General features: G+C 40.6%; 2 protein-coding genes across 2 annotated transcripts; one reads left to right on the top strand and one right to left on the bottom strand.

Moving 5' to 3' along the window:
* The first annotated feature begins 4,163 nt into the window (after nt 1-4,163).
* LOC116310003 (rho-related GTP-binding protein RhoA-C) lies at nt 4,164-15,142 on the top strand. Its single transcript, XM_031726725.2, has 5 exons — nt 4,164-4,297; nt 8,155-8,310; nt 9,535-9,655; nt 9,758-9,888; nt 12,217-15,142. Exons 2-5 carry the CDS (start codon nt 8,155-8,157, stop codon nt 12,388-12,390), a joined length of 582 nt encoding a protein of 193 aa, XP_031582585.1. The 5' UTR covers nt 4,164-4,297; the 3' UTR covers nt 12,391-15,142.
* On the bottom strand, nt 13,492-24,082 carry tpk2 (thiamin pyrophosphokinase 2). Its single transcript, XM_031726694.2, has 8 exons — nt 23,821-24,082; nt 23,498-23,739; nt 18,803-18,866; nt 18,590-18,720; nt 18,354-18,472; nt 17,578-17,710; nt 17,379-17,475; nt 13,492-17,301 (listed from the first exon to the last, which is right to left on the bottom strand). Exons 1-8 carry the CDS (start codon nt 23,888-23,890, stop codon nt 17,255-17,257), a joined length of 903 nt encoding a protein of 300 aa, XP_031582554.1. The 5' UTR covers nt 23,891-24,082; the 3' UTR covers nt 13,492-17,254.
* Nucleotides 24,083-25,027: the final 945 nt, after the last annotated feature.

Raw genomic sequence — 25,027 nt, 5'->3', positions numbered from 1 at the left:
ACATACATCTTAACAGTCCTACTGAGTATCTTCCTAGAAAGTTTGCTACAACCATTCACTGTCACAACCTTTCTGGCAGATAGGACTCACACAAGACTCCAAGCTAGAAGTTCAGTATAGCTTATTTGCAGGATAACAAGGGGAGCAATGATACAGGCTTGGGTCTCCAAAAGCAGACAAATCACAGTTCCTCCTCTCTATAGAATGATTCCTTACCAGACATCAGCCCACCAGTCAACTGTCTCCAAACAGAAAAAAGTCTATCACGCTATAAATAATGCATCAATTAGCCTTTTTCTTATTAATTCATTTAAGGTTATTTATTTGAGGTAAGCACCGACGATCACTGATGATCAATAAACCAATAGGATTGTCTCTTATTTGAAATGGGTTTGCTGTGGGGATGGCCTGTGCTCAGGCTAAATAATCAGTAACTCCCCTCAGAGTTACTGTTACTGTTACAAAAGAAACAGCTGATTCTTCTCTCACCCCAACCGGTTGCAGCAGATGGCCCCGCCCCTCCCTGAGCCTGGTTCTGCCGGAGGTTTCTTCCTGTTAAAAGGGAGTTTTTCCTTCCCACTGTCGCCAAAGTGCTTGCTCATAGGGGGTCATATGATTGTTGGGTTTTTCTCTGTACCTATGAAGCGCCTTGAGGCGACTTTTGTTGTGATTTGGCGCTATATAAATAACATTGAATTGAATTGAATTTTATTATTGTAATACTGTTAACATCATCATGTTCTTAAATGTAGTAAAGTGAAATAAACACAAGGGGACATTTTATTTATGTCATAGTATATTTCTAAGAGTGTAGCAGATAAAAACACTGACAGCTGCAGAGGTCGTGTCTGGTGTGTTGAACATGGAACAGGAAGTGTTGATCTGAAATCTGGTCAGAATGAATCCAGGTGAAGGTGTGTCACAGGTTGGACTGACTGACAGCGCAGCATGGGAGGACTAACATCCACTGTGAGTGCAGATAATATAAAGTGTGTGCTGTAGTTGTAGTGCTGACCATCCTCACATCAACAGTTTAATGTTGTTAAATTACAAGCACAGATCAGTGCAGACACACCTGCATTGTTCTTCAGTGTTGTAGCGTCACCAGTTAAACTTGCATGCTGTTTAATGTCTAAAACAAAGTGTCAGCGACTGATGTGCCATGTTGGAAACAACAAGCACAGAATTACATATTTCCTGGTTTGTAAGTAGCAGCTCCTGAAAAGCAAGTCTACTGCACATCTGTTTGACCAACACCAGTTAATTTGAAACACCGGGACACACAACAGTACTGCTGATGTTTGTTAGAATGTTTAAGGTAAGGATTCAAATTTAGGTGCATTTTAAGGGTCAGTCAGTGAGGTTCAGCTGCTGTGAGACCCCAAGTGGCAAAAATAATGCCATCATTTGGCAGCACTGTTGATTTAGGTGGAGAAAAATGTGTCTCGCACCGATATGAAACGTGTGCGGAAGAGGGTGAAGTCATCCAGAGGAGAAGAAACTGATGCACAGAGTGTCTGAGATGACACATCAGTCATTCTTTAAAATTCTGTCTTTGTGCGAAATGTTCTCTTAACTTTATGGAAAGCATTATGTTTTATAATAATCACACACACACACACACACACACACACACACACACACACACACACACACACACACACACACACACAAAGTGTACATCAAAAATGTTAAAACATGTGCTTTAAGTGTATAGTCCTAATTAAATGCTGTTAATTTGAATCTAGTATGTGACCTTGAAACGATTACTTAGTCAGATTACTAAAACGATGTTTTGGTTTGTTTTTCAGCTGGAGTCTGTGAGCCAGGAGAACTGGAACTGGCATCACTATCAACATTTGGGCGCTTTACTGGAATGGGCTGGATTTTGAGTCCAGAAGGCCCTCGTGTAATTTGATATTTACTTTGACGCATGGTAAAAATTAAACAATATATAAACTCTTGTAAAATACAAGACATCAGACTGTCTGTCTCCATTTTCTCCACTTTAATTTTAAATATATTTTGTATACTCTATACTCGACTTTGTCTACTGTATGTGGTCAAAACTGCTTGGTCCCATTAAAACCTTTGCTGAGTCACATTGTATTTGTTTTTCCTTTTGCTTTAAATCTAGACTCTGCCAGCCAAGATATTTGATGGAGTGCTGAGCAACTCTGGGTTTGCATTCTTTATTTAACACTCTGCTTGGCCAGTACAACCTAACAGAAGGATTTAAAGTAAGCTGTTAGTAACAAGTGATCAGTGCAGACTAAGTGATATTTTAACCCCCAAGTATGTGACTTCATGATCCAAAGGCCAAGCAGCTGTACACTGACTGCACTGGTGTAGTTATCAACAAGAGGGGACTGTTTTTATCTGACAGTGGCTTGCATGGCAGTTCTCCAGATGGGACAGTCTCTGATAACTGCATCATTGAGAAACTACGGAGCCCCTCTGATGACATGGTCCAAAAAATAAATAAATTGTGGCCACAAAATACTACTTCGTGGGCACGAAATGGGTATAACGTGCCCACGAAATACTTATTTAACGTGCGCACGAAATGCTAATTTGTGGGCACGAAACACTTGACCGATAACCGTGATCCTTCCCAAACCCTTGCAGTTGGTTGACAATAAAATCTATCCCGGTGTCCAGGTTGTACTTATGTCTGTAAAGCAACTGGGCTCTCAATATCCTGTTTAAACGTCTCTCCGTAATAATGGTTCCTTGCAGTGCCAGGCTTTTCAAAATGCATTTGTAGCTCATTCCCAGCCTAAAATAAAACTCAATCATACTGTCTCTGTCCATGGTGTATAGGTTTAGCCTACTCTTATGCTTATGTCTCTACGCAGTTGTCCAGGAATTGTATCAATATGATGTGCGCACGTTATCTATTTCTTTGCCACAAATGCGTAATTCGTTGCCACGTTGTACCCAATTCGTGGCCACAAATAAGTATTTCGTGGGCACGTTATACTATTTTGTGGCCACAGTTTATTTATTTTTTGGACCATGTCATCAGAGGGGCTCCGTAAGAAACTGATTCAAATCAGTTCATTCAAAAGTTATTACCTTCAGCTTTTTAAGAAGTGCAGACTTTTAAAATGACTAATATTGTATAGTCGTTTAATAAAAAACAGCACAAAAAATTATGCTGATTCATGAAAATTTTAGAATACTTCTCCCCTCAAAGTTTTGTGTATTTTCCACAAATTGACCACTGGAAAATGGACAGATTGTCAGGTTAAATGTGTGATATTGACAAAATTCCACAATTCCTATTAAATGTGACATCAGCCAGCAATGTGACAACCAATCCCTATGTTAATAATTCCTGAATATTGTATGTGTATGTTGTTGTTTTAAAGTGGGAAAAATTATTTTCCAAATAGGATATGGGATAAATAAACTATTTCTCATCATCATCATCATCAGAACAACAGACTGACAGAGCAACCAGCTTTGTTCCTGTGCTGCTACAGACACGACAATGACTGAGGTGCAAACCTCCTTGCAGCTATAATTAAATTATGATGATTCAGCATTTAGCGGCTGGCCTGGCCTTTCTTTTATTCTTTCGTGTTGTTTACTATTTTCAGTATGATTATTCAGCATGTCTGGCTGTTTGAGAGTAATTATGAAAACAGTATAGTCTTCACATACTCACAGTCTTGACTTTTAGTGCCCTGACTCACTTGAAAAAAACATTCATATGTGCTCTCCAGAATTTTGACTTGTGTGGGTAATGCACAGGGTAATATATCTGCAACACGGGCTATCAGCGGTGACCCTTCAGTATATTGAATCAATAACATAGAACTTCAGAAACAATAAAGGGGATGCTGTGGGTGTCAGCCAACCTTGTTTCATATAATTTAATAGAGAAAGCGCCAACTGCGCTCTAAACACGAGCACTCCGTTACTTAGATTCAGCACTCATTCCAGCAGAAGTTTGCACCTCACAAAACGTATGATGCCTTTTCTATGGCCTGCTTTAACAACGTGCTAACCTTATTTACAGCGCCAACTGCGCTCTAAACACGAACATCCCTGGGAGGCTGTACTCAGGGGCACAACCTTTCAGGCTCTCGGTTAGGGCTAAACAAAATATGGAGACTTTTCATAATATGCTATTTTGGTTGGCTAAGTTGCCGTTCACTCATGACTTCAACGTATCCTATTGGCTGAAAGTATGTGATTTGGCCGGGACAATCCTCGTAGCGCTTTCGGGGGCGGGACTGTTAGTTCTGACAGGAAAACTAAAGAAAGGCGAATATCTCGCAGGAAAAAGGTAAAACTGATTGCTCAGAATATTCCTTTGCTTTTTTTTTTTTTTTTTTAAATTTCTAGCGTTGCAGCTGGTATCAAGTAATATGCTTCCTTCTCTAAAGTGTGTGTGTTTAGGTCGACAAGAGGCCAGCTATCATGAAGAAGTAAGCAAAGTTAGCAAGCTAATGATTAGCTTCCTTAGACGAAATGGAAACTGCAGCTAGGTAGAAGTTAGCCGACACTCCCGTGACCTAAAGAGGTCAACGGGCTACTTCAGAACTGAGGAAACATTAGCGTGCCAAGTTTTATGTAACTTCATTTCACCAGCGTTGAGCTGAGTTACAAGTGCCCCCTCCATTGGAGGCAAGTATCATTAAGGAAGTGAAGTTCTAAAGCAACATAATATTACAAAATCCCCAGATCACCGAGGCTTAAACTCTCAGGAGTGTATAATTGTGAACTATATCGTTAATGGTTCGTATAGGTATTTACAGAAAGACTAATCATTTATAGTATAACTGGAAAGTTAGTTAGTTAGGAGATCGATGTACTCAAAATATGTCTGCCTTTACTGAACTGCGTTTGAGCGGACGTCTGAACCTTCAGGAAATAGTGATGTCACAGAAATACATCCTGAAATTACTGCTTTGGATAAAGAAGAGTCACAGCGCTTGAATGGGTTTATCAAGACAATTTAAAATCCAAATTGTGGCATTTGTGAGCCAAAGTATTTATATTGGGTGCCATATTTAGTCAAAAGAACAGAAACTTGGTCTTAACTATCATAACTGTACTTTATTGTGTAGTGATGTGTTCAGTGTTGGTTAAATGTTTTATTGCCACACCCCCCAAAAATACTACAAGAAGTTTAATTTTTGACAGGATTGTCATATGTAATAAAAACATGTCCACTAATGCTTTTAGCAAAATTCATATTTATTAATGTAAGAGATTAGTTCAATAGATTCATTTTTCTAAAAAGGCAGCTTGGTCCAAAATAACTTGGAAAGTTGAAAAATAAAATTTAGCTTTTAATAATTTCAATTATCAAGGGAAAAAAAAATAACCCAAACTACCTGGCCCTGTGGGGAAAAAGTTATTGGCCCCCTTGAGTTGAATTCAGTTGCACTCACCACCGAGGCCTGATTACTGTCAGACCAGTTAAATCAAGAAATCGCTTAAATACAACCTGTGTCACAATGTGAAGTAGGCTAAAAGATCTCAAAAAGTAACAAACCGTGCCAAAGTCTAAAGAAACTCAAAAAGAGTTGAGAAACAAAGTAACTGAAATCTGTCTGGAGATGGGTACAAAGCCATTTTTAAGGTTTTGGGACTCCAGGGCACCACAGTGAGAGCTATTACCCACAAATGAAGAACACTTGGAACAGTGGTGAACTTCTCAAAATTGACGATGGGCGTAATCATGCACAGACTGATTTGCACGTTTACAACACAGAAGAAGTCCAAACATGGACGAACTAATTTCCCCCCAAAATTAGGGCTGTCAGCCCTAACGTGGTCATCACGATTAACGCGATTAAAATTTTGAATGGGCTCAACCCATCTGGAGCGCAGAATGAGCAGACTTTGGACAAACTGCCGAAGTGTGTTGACAGAGACATTTCAGGAATTTTGATTCAGTCTGCACTCCAGATGGGTTATTTGTTAATCCCGTTAGTCGTGATGATGGCGCGTTAACACTGACAGCACTAAAAAAAATATAAAGTCGCCAATTTGGCATTTCTATGGCTTTAAATCAGATGACAGAGGTAAACTTAAGGATGTAACCAAAGCGGTGTGTCACTTGTGCAGACGTATGGTGGGAGCAAAGTACTCAAACACGGCTAACTTACATGAGCATGTACGTGTCCACCATCGGGCTAAGTATGCTAGGCTATCACCAGCTTCTACAGCTCCATCAACAAGCATCTGGGTGCACTCTGAGGAGGGGGCATTTGCTCGCAGATGAAAGAGGGTGCTGTTAAAACAGCGCTATTATTATTATTTTTTTTTCTGTTGACTGCTTCTATTAGCTCCATCATTATTAGCAAACTTACTCATGGGCAAATAAATAAATAAATAAATACTCTTGGAAGCTAGCTGCCCAAAGTAAGTAACATCCAAGCCATCAATACATATGGCCGACCATTCATCTAATGCCCATCTCCACTAGTAAGGTAGCCACAGTAGAAGATATGTCACTGATAACAAGAACAGTACATGCAGGCCTTCACCTGAAGTCGAGCACTTCGAGCCTCTGCGAGAAATGGAAACAGGCAAGGTAAGGATTAGTAATTGTCAGAACTGCAATCCTTGATGAAACACAACGCATCCGCAAATACATCAGGAAGATGACCTCCTGAGTTTAGCTGCTCCAAGAATGCCTAAGACAGCTGAAGATGGAGAGTGATGAGGAAGAGGAAGTATGGATGACTGAGCCCCTGTGTGGGATGTACCATTGACAGATGAAGGAAGTGAATGACATTTTCTTTCCAAGCTCTTTAGACTACCAGTTCCTAGAAGAGGCCGGCCTACAGGACAGCACAGATGCTGTGATCATGGCACGTGCTGCTATGGATCTAAGCACCAGATCATAGAGGCGGCTGTCACAGCTGACAGGACCCAAGTTACAAACTGTGCAAAGGGACCCTGGAAACTGTGAAACGCATAGTACCAGGATCAAAGCTGGTGAGTGTTGTTCCTGGAATCCAGCAGATTCCAGGAACAACATCTGAGACCTCTTTCCAGGAGAAGAGAGCAGTCCTAGGAACAGCTAAGATACAGAACGCATAATAGCAGGATGTCAAGTTGGGACTGGTATTGGTGATTCTTCAATATGCCTCCTGTCTGGAAAACCTAGTCACATGCATTGTTCAGGTGTGATTTGGGCCATTCTTCAAATTCTGTGGTGGTCCTTGGCTCCTGGGCGACGCTTCTGATAAGTCTTTTCCTGCAGGGAACCATCCGATCCACAAAGGATTGGATGGTTCCCAACATCTGGGAAGAATTTCATGTCAGTAGCGCCTTTACAAATATATTCGCTTAGAAAACATGTTCGATACTTATTTTACCTGCTGTATTTAAAAACTAGTCCACCTACCTAGATACAACAAACTTCTATTTTTTTTAACAAACCTGTGTTGTGCCTAATTTAGGGAAAATATGATTCAACACCACTTTTCTCCGTTGGACTTGGATAAACTTTTCTTCCATGTTTTCATTCATTGTGTGGTTGAACTTCATGCAGCTGTACACTTTTTTTTTTTTGTTTTTGTTGGTGTTGCAAACATGCATCACAACGCACGGTTTTCAAAGCTCAACTGTTGAGGATTGACCATGACATGTGTGAGTACTCGCACTCTGCTCTGCAGGAAACCGTTATTTTGCAGCACAAGCAATAGAAAAGAATGTGTTTCAGAGTGTGTGAACAGGCCTATTGGCTTTAAATGTTTTACAAATCCCTGCATTCCATTTTGAGGCTCTCTGATACAGTTGTGTCTGGTTTAGTAACAGAGGGGACATGAATAATGTCCTCATCAGGCACTGCACCTGCAAAGACAGGAAATAACCACAACTGACAAAAGCTAGAACTGCTTTGCCTAACGTTCAAAATAAGCTGTGATGAAACATTACAGTTGAAGTTATTTTGTGATTGGTGAGAAATGTGCACACATTTTAGGGACCTTACGTCAGCTCTGTCCAAGCACACATTTTTTACGTAGTATTTTCACACCTTTTCATATTTCTTATTTCACTGATTTTGTGTTTTCACAAGAGCTCAAACCACTCGCCCTATCAAGTTTGTCTTTGGCAATAAACCTGTGTGTTAATTTAAATCTCTAACTTGGCTGATGGATTCTATACTTTGACTTTTTTCAGATGGCGGCAATCAGAAAGAAACTGGTGATAGTCGGTGATGGAGCCTGTGGCAAGACTTGCCTCCTCATAGTGTTCAGCAAGGATCAGTTCCCTGAGGTCTACGTGCCTACAGTGTTTGAAAACTACGTGGCAGATATTGAGGTGGATGGTAAACAGGTAAGCTGTTCATTCTAACAATAAATGTCAAATTGTTTCATATTTATTGTAGTACAGTAGCATAGCAGTGTGTGTGCTATGTGTGAGGCTAAGAGTGTTAGGACAGGACTCTTTCTGTAGCTCTCCATAAGTGCTCCTTGGCTCTTTGACAGCTCTTCTGATAATTCTTTTCACTCTTCTGTCTGAAGTCTTGTGGGGAGCATCGGGTCGTGGCTCGTTGATGTTCTGCCCCAACAGTACTTACTGGATCCTTCAGTAGTTTAGAAATTCTCCTGTAACCTGTTCCATCAGTATGGTTCCAAAGATCTAAGAGAGCCTATTTCACATTATTATACATAATTTATGGACATCAGTGGTTTGACTTGTTTGCATGGGTGGATTGGATGGTTACCAACATCTGGTGAGAATTTCATGTCAAAGACAACTTAAGAAATATATTTGCTTAGAAACTTGGTGACATGTTCAATACTTATTTTACCTGCAGTATGCAAAGTGTTAAGGCCAGTCAAACTTCGATACAAGAGCAATGAATATATGTTCAGCGTAAAGAGGCACATGACAAACTAACCACCTTCTATTACAGTTTTAAATCTCTGTTTATATGTAACTGTACATACTCGTGATTTCAAACTGAATTTCTGTTATTATTGTATCTCACCTGCAGTATCTGTGCGGCTCACGCTTTGGATTCACTGATTAAGCAAAACATGATCTGGAGCTGGGTCATAATTGTACAGCTTAGCAAGAAAACAAACAAAAATGAATCCATTTCCCTCCCAGTTGTAAAACTGGAGCGAGATCTGTCCATCCAAAGTGTCTATGAATGGAAAATCAAAAAAATTGTCGATGTGTTACTCAGTATAGAAATTACTTGTAGATCACATTAATCTTGAGGGAATGTCTGCCTCATCAAACAAGGATCTTGGGGGCAGATGTCACCTAGAGGTTGGTGGGTTGTGCTGCTCTTTTCCTCTCTCCTTTCTCCCTCTTAAGTTTGTCTGCACCTTCATCAGTCGAGTGCTCATGCCCTCGATTTTAGGACTCTGTGTAAGCTAGAACGCTAATCAATGATTTACACCTCACACACTTACATACATGCCTGAATGGCTTCCATCACCTGTCTTCATAGCATGCTGTTACATGGTAAAAATGGGCCTGTGTTTGATGACCCTAAGCAGAATCGGTGTGTGTAGTAGGAGTTAACTATAGTCCCTCCCCCTGCAGGTGGAGCTGGCCTTGTGGGACACAGCAGGTCAGGAGGACTATGACCGACTGAGGCCTCTGTCATATCCAGACACAGATGTCATCCTCATGTGCTTTTCCATTGACAGCCCTGACAGTTTAGGTGAGCCTGTTGCTGTTTGTTTCATTAAAAAAAAGAAAAAAAAAAGAGAAAATCTTTTATACCTGCTGCATGTTTACCTTGTACACATTGTACTTGATGCAGAGAATATTCCGGAGAAGTGGACTCCAGAAGTGAAGCACTTCTGTCCCAATGTGCCCATTATTCTTGTGGGAAACAAGAAAGACCTGCGAAATGATGAGCACACACGCCGAGAGTTGGCTAAAATGAAACAGGTCAGTGATGGCATGGACTCATACAGTTTCATATTTATCCCACCACACAAATACTAACATAACTAATGACAAAAATGTCCATAACTTTTGTCTGTCAGCCTTTAGTCTACTACAGTTTCCACTAACATTCATTAGGTTTTTTTTATAGGGCTGCAGCCACTGATAATGAAGAGAAATATATTTACTAACTTTTGTTTTTGACATAAACTACAAGTGAAAAGTTTGGACACAGCTTCTCATTCAATGGTTTTTCTTTATTTTCATGACTGTTTACATTGTAGATTCTCATTAAAGGCATCAAAACTATGAATGAACCACATGTGGAAATAACTCAAAACATGTTTGATATTTCAGATTGTTCTAAATATCCCCCCTTTGCTTTAATTACTGCTTTGCACACTCTTGCCATTCTCTCCATGAGCTTCATGAGGTCGACACCTGAAATGGTTTCCAACAGTATTGAAGGAGTTCCCAGAGATGCTGAGCACCTGTTGCCCCTTTGCCTTCACTCTGCGCTCCATCTCATCCCAAACCATCTCCACTGGGTTTAGGTCAGGTGACTGTGGAGGCCAGGCCATCTGGTGCAGCACTCCATCACTCTCCTTCTTGGTCAGATAGCCCTGACACAGCCTGGAGGGTTTGGGGTCATTGTCCTGTTGAAAAATCAATGATGGGATGGCATGTTGCTGCAGGATGCTGTGGTAGCCATGATGCTTCAGTGTGGCTTCAGTTTTGAATAAATCCCCAACAGTGTCACCAGCAAAGCCCCCACACCATCACACCTCCTCCTCCATGCTTCACAGTGGAAACCCTGCATGCAGAGACCCTCTGTTCACCTTTGTGGAACCAAACATCTCAGATTTGGACTCATCAGACCAAAGCGCAGATTTCCACTGGCCTAATGTCCATTCTTTGTGTTTCTTGGCCCAAACAAATCTCTTCTGCTTGTTGCTTTTCCTCAGTCGTGGTTTCTTAGCAGCTATTTGACCATAAAGGCCTGATTCACACAGTCTCCTCTGAACAGCTGATGTAGAGATGTGTCTGCTACTGGAGCTCTGTGTGGCATCTATCTGGGCTCTAATCTGAGCTGCTGTGAACTTGTGATTTCTGAGGCTGGTGACTCGGATGAATGTATCCTCAGCAGCAGAGGGACTCTTGGTCTTCCTTTCCTGGGGCGTCCTCATGTGAGCCAGTTTTGTTGTAGTGATGTTTTTGCAACAGCACTTGGAGACACATTCAAAGTTTTCCAGACTGACTGACCTTCAGTTCTTACAGTAATGACGGCCTGTTGTTTCTCTTTACTTAGCTGATTGGTTCTTGCCATAATATGAATTCTAACAGTTGTCAAACATGGCTGGCAGCTGTGTACCAACCTGACTTCTGCACAACACACCTGATGGTCCCAGCCCCATTAAGAAGGCAAGAAATTCCACACATGAACCCTGACAGGCACACCTGTGAAGGGAAACCATGTCAGGTGACGACATCATGAGGCTCACTGAGAGAAGGCCGAGGGTTTGCAGCGCTGTCAACAAAGCAAAGGGCGGCTACTTTGAGGAATCTATGATATAAAACATATTTACAGTTATTTATCATTTTTTCTTTGCTACATCATTCCAGATACAGTTCCAATCAAAAGTTAAAAACCACTTGAAAAATGGCAAAAAATCATATTTTGCATGTTTGGATCTTAACAAGGTTCCAAGTAGAAATTCAACATGCAACATGAAGAAATGGGACTGAGACAAAACATTTTTTTGAGCATGCAATTTATTGAAAACAACGCTTAAACTGAAACACGCAGTTTCACAGCTGATGGAAAGTTTAGGACCACACCTCAAAAAATCCGTAAACCCCCCAAAACAGAAATTAAAGTTACAAACATGAATTCAGTAATGAGTAGCTCCACTGTTATTGTTGATCATATCAAAAATTCGTTGCTTGATTAAACTTAAGACAGGCTTGTACATATGGCGTACTGTGGTGCTTGATACATTTACAGTACAGAGTTCAGATCGGGAGTGTCTGTAATTGATTGATCTGTGTGCTAAATGTGCTCACAGCCAATCTGTGGGAGGGATCAAAGACTTACTCCACTCAACGACATGCAAATCAACATTACTTTTATGTAATGTTTTTGTTTCTGGACCTTTGGTTACTCTTAGTACTCTCCATTAAAATTAATCTACCATAAACATTAGAGTGTGTTCATTTCTTGTAAGTGAGCAAACGTATTTAAATCCCACAGAGGATCAAATAATGATTTCACTTCTTCTTTTTCATTGGATTGAGCTGGTTTTCCTTCACGGTTTTGTTCTTCCCAAACAGGAACCTGTGAAGTCAGAGGAGGCGAGAGAAATGGCCAACCGGATCAATGCCTTTGGTTACTTGGAGTGCTCAGCCAAGACGAAGGATGGTGTGAGGGAGGTGTTTGAGATGGCCACCAGGGCGGCGCTACAGGCTAAGAAACGAGGCAGAAAGAGTGGCTGCCTTCTGCTATAGAGCGTCAAGTTACACAGGTTAGGGAGGACAGGAGGAAAGGATCCTTGCCAACAAAAACATTCCTCCTGTTTCTATTTGTCACCATGCTGTGCAGAATTGAATGGGGCCTTTTCAGGAATAAGGGAGAAAAGTCAAACTAGGTCAAAAGGGGAGTGTAAGCATTCATGTCCAAGGTTACACAAAAGCCTTTAATATGTAATCATATCTTTGGATTCATCAAACCTAAAATCAAGAGAACATGGAAAGAAGGAACCATCTCTCTTAAAGAGGTGCGTTGGATTTCCAGACCTATGAACACAGTTAAGTGGTCTCCGTTATTCTAAATTGCAGCCTGATGGTCTGTACATGAGACCATCTCTAGAACAGATTCATCCCAGGTGTTCAGTACATTCACAGCTATATACCATATGAACAAGTTTCTGGAGGACTTGGCTTATGGTGTTTCTTTGAGTTTAACACCCTATTAGTCTGTACTTTTGTCATTTCCTTTATTTCTCTGCAAAGACCAACCAACTCTATACGGACCTGATTTCCTCCTGTATGATGATGGAGTAACCTGTCGCTGCAGGTTCATATTCAAAATCCACACTACCACTCAAAAGTACGAGTCACCAAATGTCAAATTAAATAATTCAATAAAAATCACACTTTTATTCTTTAAATGAATCCTAAAGTGAGTAGAAAACATATTATTGATATTAAAAAGGTTAGAAATAATGATTTTTGCAAAAATAATTGAGTTTTTCCAGCATTCTACCATCAGTTTGCTGACATTTTAGTTCATTCTTCCAGAAGCTCCCAGTTTAATGTGGGTGAGAGTGGACTGAGACCCAATGACTGTGCTGGGCTCTCAGCTGCTTCTGTATAGTTTAGTAATTCTATGGCTCACTGTGCTGTTGCAGTCAGTCGGCATCCAGAGGATCAGATGTGGTGCTAAATTTCCCAGAATTTCCCACTTTATCCCAAAGACCCCCAAAACTTTTACATGTTGCCACTTGACAGGGGGCGAGCACACCTCCACCACCCTTCAGTCTTTGTCTCTGAAATATTCATTTTGACCCAAATACCTCTAAGTTAGGTTTATCTGTTTATAAAACTTTCTCCCTGACCTCCTCTGTCCAACATCTACGTTCTTTTTTTCCCCACTTTATTTCTAGAGCACTTTAAAAACAACATGACCGCTGACCAAAGTGCTGTACAGAAAATAAGAGAACAAAAGACTAAATCAGTAAAAATACATACAAAGGATAAGAAGATGTCAACTCTCACTTAAAAGCCAAGGAGAAAATGTGTGTTTTTAAACGGGTTTTAAAAACAGTGAGGGATGGAGCCTGCCTGACCTCCAGAGGCAGGTCATCCCACATTTTGGGAGCGAAAGCTGCAAAAGCTCGGTCTCCTCTGGATTTATAAAAGCACCTGGTTAGCTGATGTAAGAGCATGTGACAGCATGTAAGGGTGAAGCAGCTCAGGGGCAAAACTATTAAGAGACTTAAAAACAAAATAATTTTTAAATGGATTCAAAACAGCAGACTCATGTTTTTGGCCTGTTGCTCAGTTGGGCTGTTTTATAAAGGGAATAATATTGTGTACAATGTTCTGGGCAGTTTCCTGCATGCAATAGCGTTCACTGTCATAGCAGATTATGGTTGAACACACAAAGGATGATGTTTCAGTTACTCAGCTAAAGGTTTAAAAGTGTAATTAATTAACCATCTAACATGATAAACTTGAATTAGTAACAACATGCCAGTGGAACACTGTGCTAAGAATTGGCCTTTCTACTCCAATACAGGTATTCCAATAAAATTACAGCAATACATTACATTAGTTGTGCATGATGTAGCCATGGACTCTGGTTCATTTCTGATTTTTTTGTTTTTGTTTTTCAAAATAAAAGTCTGTGCTTGTCTTTCAAAACAAGGACTTTCTGCGTGATGCCAAACCTTGTGTGTAAGATTAAATTACCAGTGTTTTGTACAACTTTTCAAAATTAGATTGCTTGATTTTGTTTTTTAAGTCATTAAACTGATGTGGACTGTCTAACACTGTATGTAGTTGGCTATAGAAGCGTTAACAAAGGCAAATTATCCTGAACAGAGTTTTTGTTAACTGTCAGATATTAAAGAGGCCTTGGTGTACCTCTGACAGAGAGGAGTGCATGTTTATAGAAGAAAGGATTGTGTTCGAGTCAAGCAGTTCCAGTTTTAATGCGACACCTCCATGTTTCTGATCTGGCCTTGTTCACCTGCTGTCTTGAAGAATTCAGTATAATGTACAATTTCTACAACACTAATTCCATCAGTGCTACAGTTAGACTGTAACTAGAAGGCTTTCTAGCCTGCACACACCTGGTAAAGGACAGTGTTTCTCTTCTAATATCTTTGTGTTGGACTGATGGAATTAGGGCTCTGGAAATTTACACTATACTCCTTTAAAGCATGTTGTGAGGCTAGTATGCAACTCATTATTTAAGTACAAGTTTGAACATTTATAGTGTACCTATATGTTTTCTTTTTCTTTCCTGCTCTGCATTCCATTGTATGCTATTTTAACTATGGGATATTCCATCAGCTTACTTTTGTATTATTTGCACATAGCTTCAAATGTCTGTGTTGTATAAAAACACACAATGTCCAAATTCTGAAATGCAAGGATCTTCTATAGGATTGGTTATTTGTAAGCAAAATATTCTTTTATATCCAGTAGTCTTTTGTAAAGTTTTCTAAAGGAAATACATTTGAGAACGACCAAATCTGCTGTGTGTGTCACTTCTCATGTGTTTTGTCCTCTTACCCACTTAAAGTGCCCAAGTTATGGTTTGTTCAAGATGGTGAGCTTGAGAGTCTGTGAAGATGTTCATGTGTCTGCAAATTCTTTTTTTTGTAGTGTATCTGCAGACTTCACAAACTCAACTTCCACATTTTTTCCAGTTCCTCCCTCAGCCCTTGGTATAGCTACAGCTATATATATGTAAATAAATGAATGACCAAGACCCCCCATTATGTGGGCTCTGGTGGCTCTGTTTTCGCCTTTTGACAGTACAGAGGAACATATTCCCATCGATGCTAAAACCTCATCAACAGCCAAGTATAATCCCCACTTCATATTGCAAACATTCAACTGTTATAATATTCAAGTATTACAGATAAGCAATAACTCTAGCTTTTACCTTACAAAGGAAAAAAAAAAAAAAAAAGCCAAAGTGTAATTACCGGCCAACACTTGGCAGACTTAGGACGTAAGTGGGTGTGAGCCCCACATTTAAGGGCTTGAGATGCACAGAGGCTGGAGAAGGTTATGAAAGCCATTCTAAAAACCTGACAGTTCAGCAGTTCAACAGATAAAATGACTGTTGCTGTTTTTTGCAAGAACAATGCACTGCACATCAAACCTCATCCCAACAGTGAAATATGGTGGAGGAAGCATGTTTTAGGATCGAAGCCTGATCTCTTCAGCCTCAAATATATCCCATTGTGGACACAGACAAGTGGAGACTCTGAGTAGTGATGACTTTAAAGTCTGAATAATTACAAAATTCACACCACTTGGACCTGAGCAGACACTAGTGGGCATGTAAGTGGAAGTACATCTGAGGCTTTACAGTCATTAAAGGAACAATAAATTGAATCAGTGAGTCTGATTATTTGCACTGGATCTGGGGAGCGATTCACGAGTTGAATCTTAGGACAGTTTGATGAAATAAGAAATTACCCAAAGCATGAATGTAAATTAATATCAGAATTGTTCAAAGAAAAATCAGGGAGTCCTGCGCTTAACCCACATGAGGTGGTGTAGCATGATGCAATGATATTGTATGATCAAGATATTCCATAACTGTTGATGAAGAGACGCCTCGCAGAAGGACTGGTCTAAAGTTGTTCTTCGTTATTGTGCAAGTGTCACGAGCAATGATGAAGGCTGGTCCAGTGAACACTGTTAACATTTTACAACAGCACCAATAAATAAAAATGAACTCGCAAGTTCCACTTTATTGCTTTGAGGAGTCTCAAAACATTCTTTTTTGGAGTGTTATATATGTATATTGTAGTATATATATCACTGTGTAAACAGTGATTAGTTTTTCAGCAGTACCAAACACAGCTCCAGGCTCTGTTGGGTTTATGTGACCAGTGATGGAGTGCTGGATCCCACAAGCCACCCACCTACACAGCAAATATCCATGTGTGCTTTACTCTAATCAGGTTGCTTATCTTAGCTTTGAGCTCTACATACTCAAAAGAATAACATATATTTTTGTTCTCTACATTTTTATGCTATACATAAATTTAGTTAGAAAAAAACACAATAAAAACAACTTGTTGTGATCTTTGACTACAACCCAAAGCCCAAACAGCAGCCCTCAGTTAAAAGAGTATCTTCTTACCAAAAATTAAATCCTGTCGAAGAATGCAGTATCTAAGGAGATGACCAGATTTGAATCAGGTATGATTACGGCATTTAATGGGTGGAACTGCAGAAACTGAAATTGCACTTTGTACTTAAAAGGTCTTACTATGACTATAAATATAGGAACATAGTTACTCTGAGGTCTGTATGACACCTGCAAAGTGTTGTGCAGGATAACTCCTACATGTCATTCTCAGATCCAGCACTCATGTGGTTCAGCCATCCTCTGAACCTGCTGTTATCAGGCTGAGCCCACTGAACAAAACTGCATGAAAAACACCTGTGAAATGTAACAACTCACTATATTTAATATTAACATGATGTACAACAAAGTGTATGACTTTTGTTTAGAGTGTTTCTGAAGATCAGTTCACATTTTTGTGATGTTTCTTGCAACTGTAAATGTGAACAACAACGTTGTGCCTCAGACACAGTGAGTTTAATCTTCATCTTCTTTCTATAATATCTGGTGGAGTCCTGTCACAAAGTCCTGATAGTATGGCTCTGAAATGACAACAAAGAGAGAACTGAGGCAGTGAGCCGGTTTTTTAAATGTGGACATTTTGCAAACACCCACAAACCTGTGTCAGGGTCAATGTACGAGTGTCTTATGAGGAAGTCCAAGACTACCATGGCAGAGTTGGGTTTGAAGTCATCAGTGGCCAGCAGTTCCTTCACCTGAAACAAGACGCTATATTTTATATCTTTGTGTCATCAACCCATGCAGTACTGGCTCCTAGAAGCTGAATTCCCAAATTATAGTATGAGAAAAACACCAACCTTATCTATGGGGAGGAGGTAAAACTCCTGCACCTCTCCATCCCCTATTCTGGGCTTGAACTCCAAAGGAAGTTCCAAATCAAAGACAAACTGGCTTTCTGGAAACACACCCTCTTCATCCTCATATGTGTAGCTTGAAAATAAAATAAGCAAAAGCAGCTAAAGTGTCTCTTTGAAAATCCAATGATGTAACTAACTGTTTCATAAAGCAATGATTCTCCAGAACAGTTTTAACAGAATTGTGTTTGTTCTGCTTGTTACAGCAACATGATCGAGCTGCTGAGAGGTTCTAAGCAGGTGCACATGGTTGAAGATAACAGATCTGTAGATCAAAATCAAACAATCAACAATCAAAACTACAATGTAGAAATTTAAAAAGATATTGCAAATAAAAATAGTTCTGGTTTTACAGACAGAAGCTGTCTGATGGCTTTCTGTGGTACATCGCAGTGGGATGAACCTTTTGCACAGTGCCTCCAGTTACTGTCCAGCAACTCATATACTGATAAAAAGAAAAAACTCAACTTCCACATTTTTTCCAGTTCCTCCCTCAGCCCTTAGTATATCTACAGCTATATATATGTAAATAAATGAATGACCAAGCCCCCTCCCCCATTATGTGGGTTCTGGTGGCTCTGTTTTCGCCTTTTAATCTGTTACTGTGTAATCACTGTTAGTTGGAGTCTTTTCGGGAGATATGTCAGTAAGAAAAAGTGTAGGCTACCCTTAGCGTTGTTCTTTAACCCCTCTTTTTCTTAGCAGTGTGTCAAGCTCACCTTACTGTTGCAACTGGACGAGCCCTCTTAGCTATGGCTGCTGGAACACAGGCTTCCTCCTGACACTCTTTGACCAGAGTGTGTTTGATGCCAACACCAGCAGCCAGCCCACCTGCTGCCTTCGAGGATACAAGCAATACACTGAAGAAACTGAAGTGGAATAGCTTGACATGAGATGCTGCACCAATGCTTTGATCACACTATGGCAGTATGTCAGTGTTTCAGTCTATTCTTACCATGTTATCCAGGAGCCCAGGGTACGTCTGCTTGGTGTGGGAGCGTCGTGCCAACCACATGCAAACCTCCTGACGGTCACTGACAGTGTAGCCATTGATATGAACTCCATACCGCTTCACCCCAAAGAGACCTGCAGTGTAGCAGCATGGTCTGCTCATACAGCTCAAACACAGGTGTAATATAAAAGCCTGAGACAATGCTCCAAAACCTACTTGTAGCTGCTCTTTCCATCCACATCAAAGGGCAGTCTGCAAATCTGGGCATTACACTGTATTTCTGAAAGAACAGATGTTTTAGTTTTATAAGTGAGAACATGTAAGTTGATTTATACTTGAACATTTTTTCACACCTTCCACCTATATTTAAGACAGTGAAACTATCTTGCTTTGCCCTTTTCATTCCACCTGCTTATAACCATTCAGAGATGTAAACAAGCAGCACTGAACCCAAAGCCAAAATGTAATGCAATTTGGTTAGCATGGTGGTTAGGACTCTTGCCACACAGCAAGATGCTGCTGGGTTTGACTCCACCATCTGGCCAGGGCTTTTCTTTATGAAGTTTGCATGTTCTCCTTGTGTCTTCATGGGTTCTCTCCAGGTTCTCCGGCTTCCTCCACCAGTCAAAGACATGCAGTTAGTGGGATTATGTAAATGGATGGATGCGTACATTTTCAATGCTATAAAGCCTAGGTATATTCATCTTTACATCAACAAGTTATGGCATGTCTCAAAGCCATAAAGGGCTGGATGTTGTGTAATTTTCTTCTCCTAAAGTCGGATCAAACTGATGTTTTTGTACTTGGCCTTAAACCCCCAGAAGCAGGGTTTTTAATCAAATACTACTAAGGCATTACCTTTGCCTTCATTAACACTGTGAGAAATCTTGGAGCTACTTTGACCAGCACTTTAATAAAATATGTGGGACTGCTCTCTTTCATTTGCACAATATTGCAAAAAATTAGAAACATAATTTCTCAGAGTGACGTTGAAAAGTGTGTTCATGTTTATTAATTCTAGGCTGGACTATTATACTTTATTATTATCTGAGTAATCTAAACACTCCTTAAAAACTTTGAGTCAATCCAGAATGCTACAGGGAGAGTACTGATAGGAAATATAAATAGAGATCATAATAACCCATACCCAAGTAACCCATACAGCATGATAATGGTTTGCATTGCAGTTCTCCCTGCCAAGGGTGGCACAACCAGTTCTTAGGTTTAGAGGACAAATAAACCTCTTTTCCACTAGTACCTGCTCATCTTGAGTCAACTTAACTAGACTCAACTTGGTTTAGGTCGTTTTCCAATATAACTGATTACCATATCAATACGTCCACACTGTGGGAGTTAGCTAGCTGGGAAAACCTCTTACCAGCTCGCATCAGGAACATTGGTGTGGTAGCTATTACATCCTTGGAGACTCAGCTTGTCCCTTGCAAGGCTGGTTCTTGAAACCATTCCATGACACTGGACATTAAAAAAATCATTTGAGCATGGTTGGTTATTGAAAATCCTTTCGGCAGACTGAAGGGAAGGTGCTGTTGCCTTCCCAGTCATGTCCCTACAAATGTACTCCTGTTTAACGTCACTATGAATTTTGACAATAAAGTTGTGTTCCGTCTCCATCTTTGCTTCTAAGTTCTATTTTTGCTGGTGACCAAGATTCAGTGACACAAATTAAATGTTAAAAGATAAATTTAACTTGTTTATGTTAAATCCTACTAAACACTAACAGAGTTATAGGAAAAACCGACACCAGTATGGCACAGAGTTTCTTGATATACTGTTGCTATGACTAAAGTGTGCAGTATCTTCTGCATATCCAAGACTATAGTGTTTTTTGTGATGACTACCTGGTGAAGAAGATTATTTCTTTTGGTTACTTTTTATTAAAAAAGGGGCCGTCACTGCACCAAAACTTCACTGATAATTGTTTGGTTCGTACTCTTTTCTTACTGGTGTTGTAACAGACAAAATAGAAAATCACATACTCAATGGTCACTAAATTCTTTATTCTAGTCAGCAGCAAAAGCCAAACGATTTAAAATGTACAAAATGAAGGCTGAAAAATGAAACTATACACATTTATTGCATTCATGATGTAAAGATACTGGTGACTGCCAGTGCTACCCCCTCAGCCTCCTACTGGGCACACCTAGGGATTTTCAAAATCCTAAATTCTTGAGTTATTGCTTTCACAAGACTTTCAGAAAAATTGACCTCTGACCTTTCAAGCCGAGGTCACTGAGATTTAAACTTGTCCCAGATTTTTAGTAGTCACACCTACGGTATCAAGTTGAACGTCCTACGTGACTTCCTTCTTGAGTTATCACATTTACAAAATTAGGAGTGCATGCTGCCCGCTCGCCAACAGAGTGACGACAATACCACATCAGCCTTTCACAGCTGAGGGGTAAAAATGTCACTTGCACTGGCAACTCATTGCCTGCACAAGCTCATCCAGTACAAAGAGGAATGCATGGATTAAGGTAGCACTCTAATCGCTTCCTCTGAAAGATGGCTTCTTGCTCCATTGCCTTACATCTCTCACTGAGAAGCAAATCGATTGTGCTGTTCATGGTGGGCCAGATTCAGGACACTGAGCCTGCATCTCTTCAAGTACACTTGTCAGGTCTGGTTTGGTGTGCGTCCTCTTCCTCTTGCAAAAGGCAGAAATGGGAGATGGTTAATGAAATCCAGTTTAAAAACAATATTAGGCCAATAAACGTATAACAAATATTTTGTTCTTGGAAGTGACTACTTAAAATACAGCAAGCGCCAAATAAAAGTATGGAGTTTGAGTTGATAGTTAACTATCTAGGTAATTGTCTGCATATAGGAGACAATGGCATTACTTTTAAAATATCCTTGTTAGTTCAAAGTGAGCTTACCACCAATGGGATAATTAGCATAAAAGATGCATAAACCCATAAAGAACTCACCAACCTCATTATGGTTTCCAACGATGCTGTAGCTGAGTCGGGCCCAATCTTCCTCTTGTTGCTCGCCGGTCAGTGCATTGTCCATTTGATTGAACCGTTTCCAGTCGACCCACTCTGACTGTGGTGGTCCTTGATGGTCCTGCAATCGCTTTTATATTCTATAGGTTTTTGTTGAAATTGCTTTAACGTCCTCTGGTACCCCTGAGCAGCCACCAGGCTCAGAGATCTCCTGGTACACCTCATTTCAGGTTGTTCTGCCTGGTTCCTGCCATCATCAGCCACCAAGACCAAATAAATATGCATATCATGATTGGTCCAAGGTGTTGGTATTTGCGTAGACACTTCCCCAAAAATGGCGGGTCCGAATTTTGTGAATGACTTGCTTTTATGAGACATTGAGTTAGTGGTTCCCAAACTTTTTTTGCTAGGTTCCACTTTGCTTTACAAGAACATCTTTGCACAGCCTGCAGGCTCTTTGTTGAATCAGAACTTAGATCAATGAACAGTTCCTCCTCGTATGTGCTAAAGTCAGCAGGCCTGTTCATCATATTTTATAGTCTTTGGCTTGGAAGGAAGTTGGTTTAGCGATGCTTCATCTTCTGCTTTCCATTTGTGTGGGAGCCTTGTCAAAAACTGTGCACTATGCTGGCAGTGTGCAAGCATTCGGGGCGCGCCCCCACGCACTTTGGGAACCACAGCAATGAGTGATGTCACTGACTGGCCAATTGGTGGAATGCAGTCTACCAACATCACATTTTTGGATCGACTCTGCTCACCTGGAATCCCAGCAGATAGTAAAAAGTACCTGGAATCAGGTACTACTACCTAATGGAAAACCCAAAAAACCGAGTCAAGCCAAGTGGAGCCAAGTAGGTATTAGTGGAACAGAAACATTACTTTTTCACTTAGGGCTCGGCAGATTAAAACAAATAATAAGAAAGGTGGCAAAAATGTTTTCACAGCAGTGTTTATTGTATAGCATAGGCTGAATCAAAACACACTGTATAGCTGGTACTGGACTCACATCATTTGCTAAGAGACAAAGATGATTAAGTTAAAAGGTAAAAAACAAAGCATTATAATGGACCCGTCTGGTTTGGATCATGCCACACTATATGAACACAAGTACTGTGCTTACACATATCAAAGCTGTTCAGCCATGGAAACAATGCCATGAAGCTCCTGGTGCAGTTTTTGCGCCAATGTTAATTTCCACGAGATTTGGACTTGGCTAAGCAGAGCTTTGGCAATTTATATGCCAGTGGGTGTAACTTAATCTGAGTTGCCACAAAGTTACTTCTTCTAATAATACTACGTGTTGTAGATTGTGAATAATCTTGGAGGGAAGAAACTTCACAAGCAAGACTGTTGCAAAACTGGCACAAAGTTTCTGTGTCCAATACAAGACCCGGCCCCATATTTGAGCACGCACAAATAAAAAACTTTATATTGCAAAAGATGACTAGTGACAATTTCTGAATGGTATACAGCTATATTTCACTAGAATGCAAAATAAAGCATCCAAAACACAATAAATTCTTAGTAACAAAATGAAGAAAATACTTTTTTCATTCATTCACTTTCATGTTGAATTTAAAAAATAGGACAAATTGTATCACAGAACAGTTGACAGTCTAATCCACCCACAACGCCAGAGGTTTGTGGGAACCCTTCAGTTCTTTAATTGAACCGTTCTGTTTGCATTCTTTGTGGAAACACTACTTCCTCTATATTTACCCGAGGTTGTGCGTGTACTTGAGTCTCAGACGTTGCAGTGAGGACACACTTGCAAAGTTGAAATGTTTTAGTAAACTCTGACTTTGGCACAGGGCTGTCGGAGGCTCAGGCTTGGTTTTACAACTCGTGATACAGTTGGTCACGCGTAAAGAGTATGTAATGCTTACAGTGAAAATCCACACAAAGACACAACTGTAAACGCTGACGTTTGACTTGCGTGCCTCACCTCATCTCTCCATCCTTTAAGGCAGGTTAAAGAGGGCTCCTGTCTGAGAGCTTGCACTACATGACTCACAGCCTCTGATCTCTTCTCGTACGAGTCCAGGCTGTGGCAGAGGGTCACTGCACCCTGGTGTGGCGGACTGAACACGTCTGGATAGCGCGCTAAAAGCGAAGCTACGTGAGGAGGTATCCAGCCGACCTGGGCTCCTTCAATCTCAAAACGAAAGCAGCTTGAACGACGTGAACCTGTGGAGACGAAGTTAGACGTGGTTACTTCTCAAACTGCCTTCATCCGTTGCATCCTTTCTCTTGCTGCCACCCGCATACCTGGTAAATAAAAGTTATTCATTTTACGGAGGAGCTGGAGTATGTTTTCTGCCCAAGAGCAACTAGCCATTTTAAATGTCACTAAAAAACTGCATACAAGTCAGCTGCTAGCTATTGGCACTGCAGCCACTCTACTGCGCATGCTCACGAGACAACTGCTGTAGAGAGATTTGTCCCTGGGATCTGCTTGTCAGGCAGCACTTCCTCTGACCCGCTGGATAACGGGACCGTTAACAATAAAAACTGACGGCAACACAAAGGTCACTGCAGTAAAGATTCTTATTAGGGCCCGAGCACTTCGAGTGCGAAGGCCCTATTGTATCTGCTCCGTTTCTTATTATTATTATTATTATTATTATTATTATTCAGGCAAAACAAGGGCCTTTTTGAGGGCTTTAACATGCTCAAAAACTCTTGAAATTTTGCACACATGCCAGGTCTGGTGAAAAATTTTGTATTTTATTGGTTTTACATATGAGCACTGGGAAATGGCTGTAGAGCGCCACCTATGCCTTGTTAAATGCAGCCCTACGAACACATCGTTTGAGCTACATGTCTGAAATCTGGCACACATGTGTATCATGCCAAGACGAACAAAAAAGTCTGGGGCCCATTGACGCAAACCCAACAGGAAGTCCGCCATTTGGAAGTGAAGGTGACATTTTGGCTCTAATTTTGCCATTTCCATGCCTCGAACTTTTTCGAACTCCTCCTTTGGGTTTGATTATATAAGCTTCATATTTGGTCAGTGTCAACTACACACCTGGGCCATGTTAAATTGCGGAGCTTTTGAGTTTTCGCGATACTGTGAGGCCGTGGCGCCACGGCGAATTTCGATGACTCGCCATGAAAATCTTATCGTCTCTCATTCCCTCATACATGGTCCGATGTGGACCAAAGAGCACACATATGATAAGGCTCCACCCCTGAACATATTTCAACTGCCATATTTGACATCAGGGACAGCGCCACCTAGTGGGAACAGGAAATGTCATGTTTTACACTTTGGGGTACAGTATTGTAATGGGTGACATCTGCAGCCTCAAATTTCTCCAGGAAAGCCTTAAGGAGTTGGTCTTGGGTTACAGAGAAAACTGTGAGTTTTCGCTGAAGGGTGTGACCCCAGCAGCATGGCGAACATTGAGGTCTCGCCATGAAGAAACAAATTAGTGTAACTCAATGAAATCCAATCTGATCAGTACCAGAT

This window comes from Oreochromis aureus, linkage group 20 (genome assembly GCF_013358895.1).
Source record: "Oreochromis aureus strain Israel breed Guangdong linkage group 20, ZZ_aureus, whole genome shotgun sequence".
Lineage (NCBI taxonomy): Eukaryota > Metazoa > Chordata > Actinopteri > Cichliformes > Cichlidae > Oreochromis > Oreochromis aureus.
The sequence above is the reverse complement of the archived record's forward strand: the minus strand, read 5'-3'. Positions and strand labels throughout refer to the sequence as shown.

Excerpts from the sequence above, each read along its gene's own strand:
- LOC116310003 (XM_031726725.2), top strand. The coding sequence starts at position 8,155 with ATGGCGGCAATCAGAAAGAAACTGGTGATAGTCGGTGATGGAGCCTGT. Across the intron at positions 9,656-9,757 it reads TGACAGCCCTGACAGTTTAG|AGAATATTCCGGAGAAGTGG; the intron begins GTGAGCCTGTTG and ends TACTTGATGCAG. Across the intron at positions 9,889-12,216 it reads AGTTGGCTAAAATGAAACAG|GAACCTGTGAAGTCAGAGGA; the intron begins GTCAGTGATGGC and ends CTTCCCAAACAG.
- tpk2 (XM_031726694.2), bottom strand. The coding sequence starts at position 23,890 with ATGGCTAGTTGCTCTTGGGCAGAAAACATACTCCAGCTCCTCCGTAAA. Across the intron at positions 18,721-18,802 it reads GATGGAAAGAGCAGCTACAA|GTCTCTTTGGGGTGAAGCGG; the intron begins GTAGGTTTTGGA and ends GCTACACTGCAG. Across the intron at positions 17,302-17,378 it reads GTACATTGACCCTGACACAG|AGCCATACTATCAGGACTTT; the intron begins GTTTGTGGGTGT and ends TTGTCATTTCAG.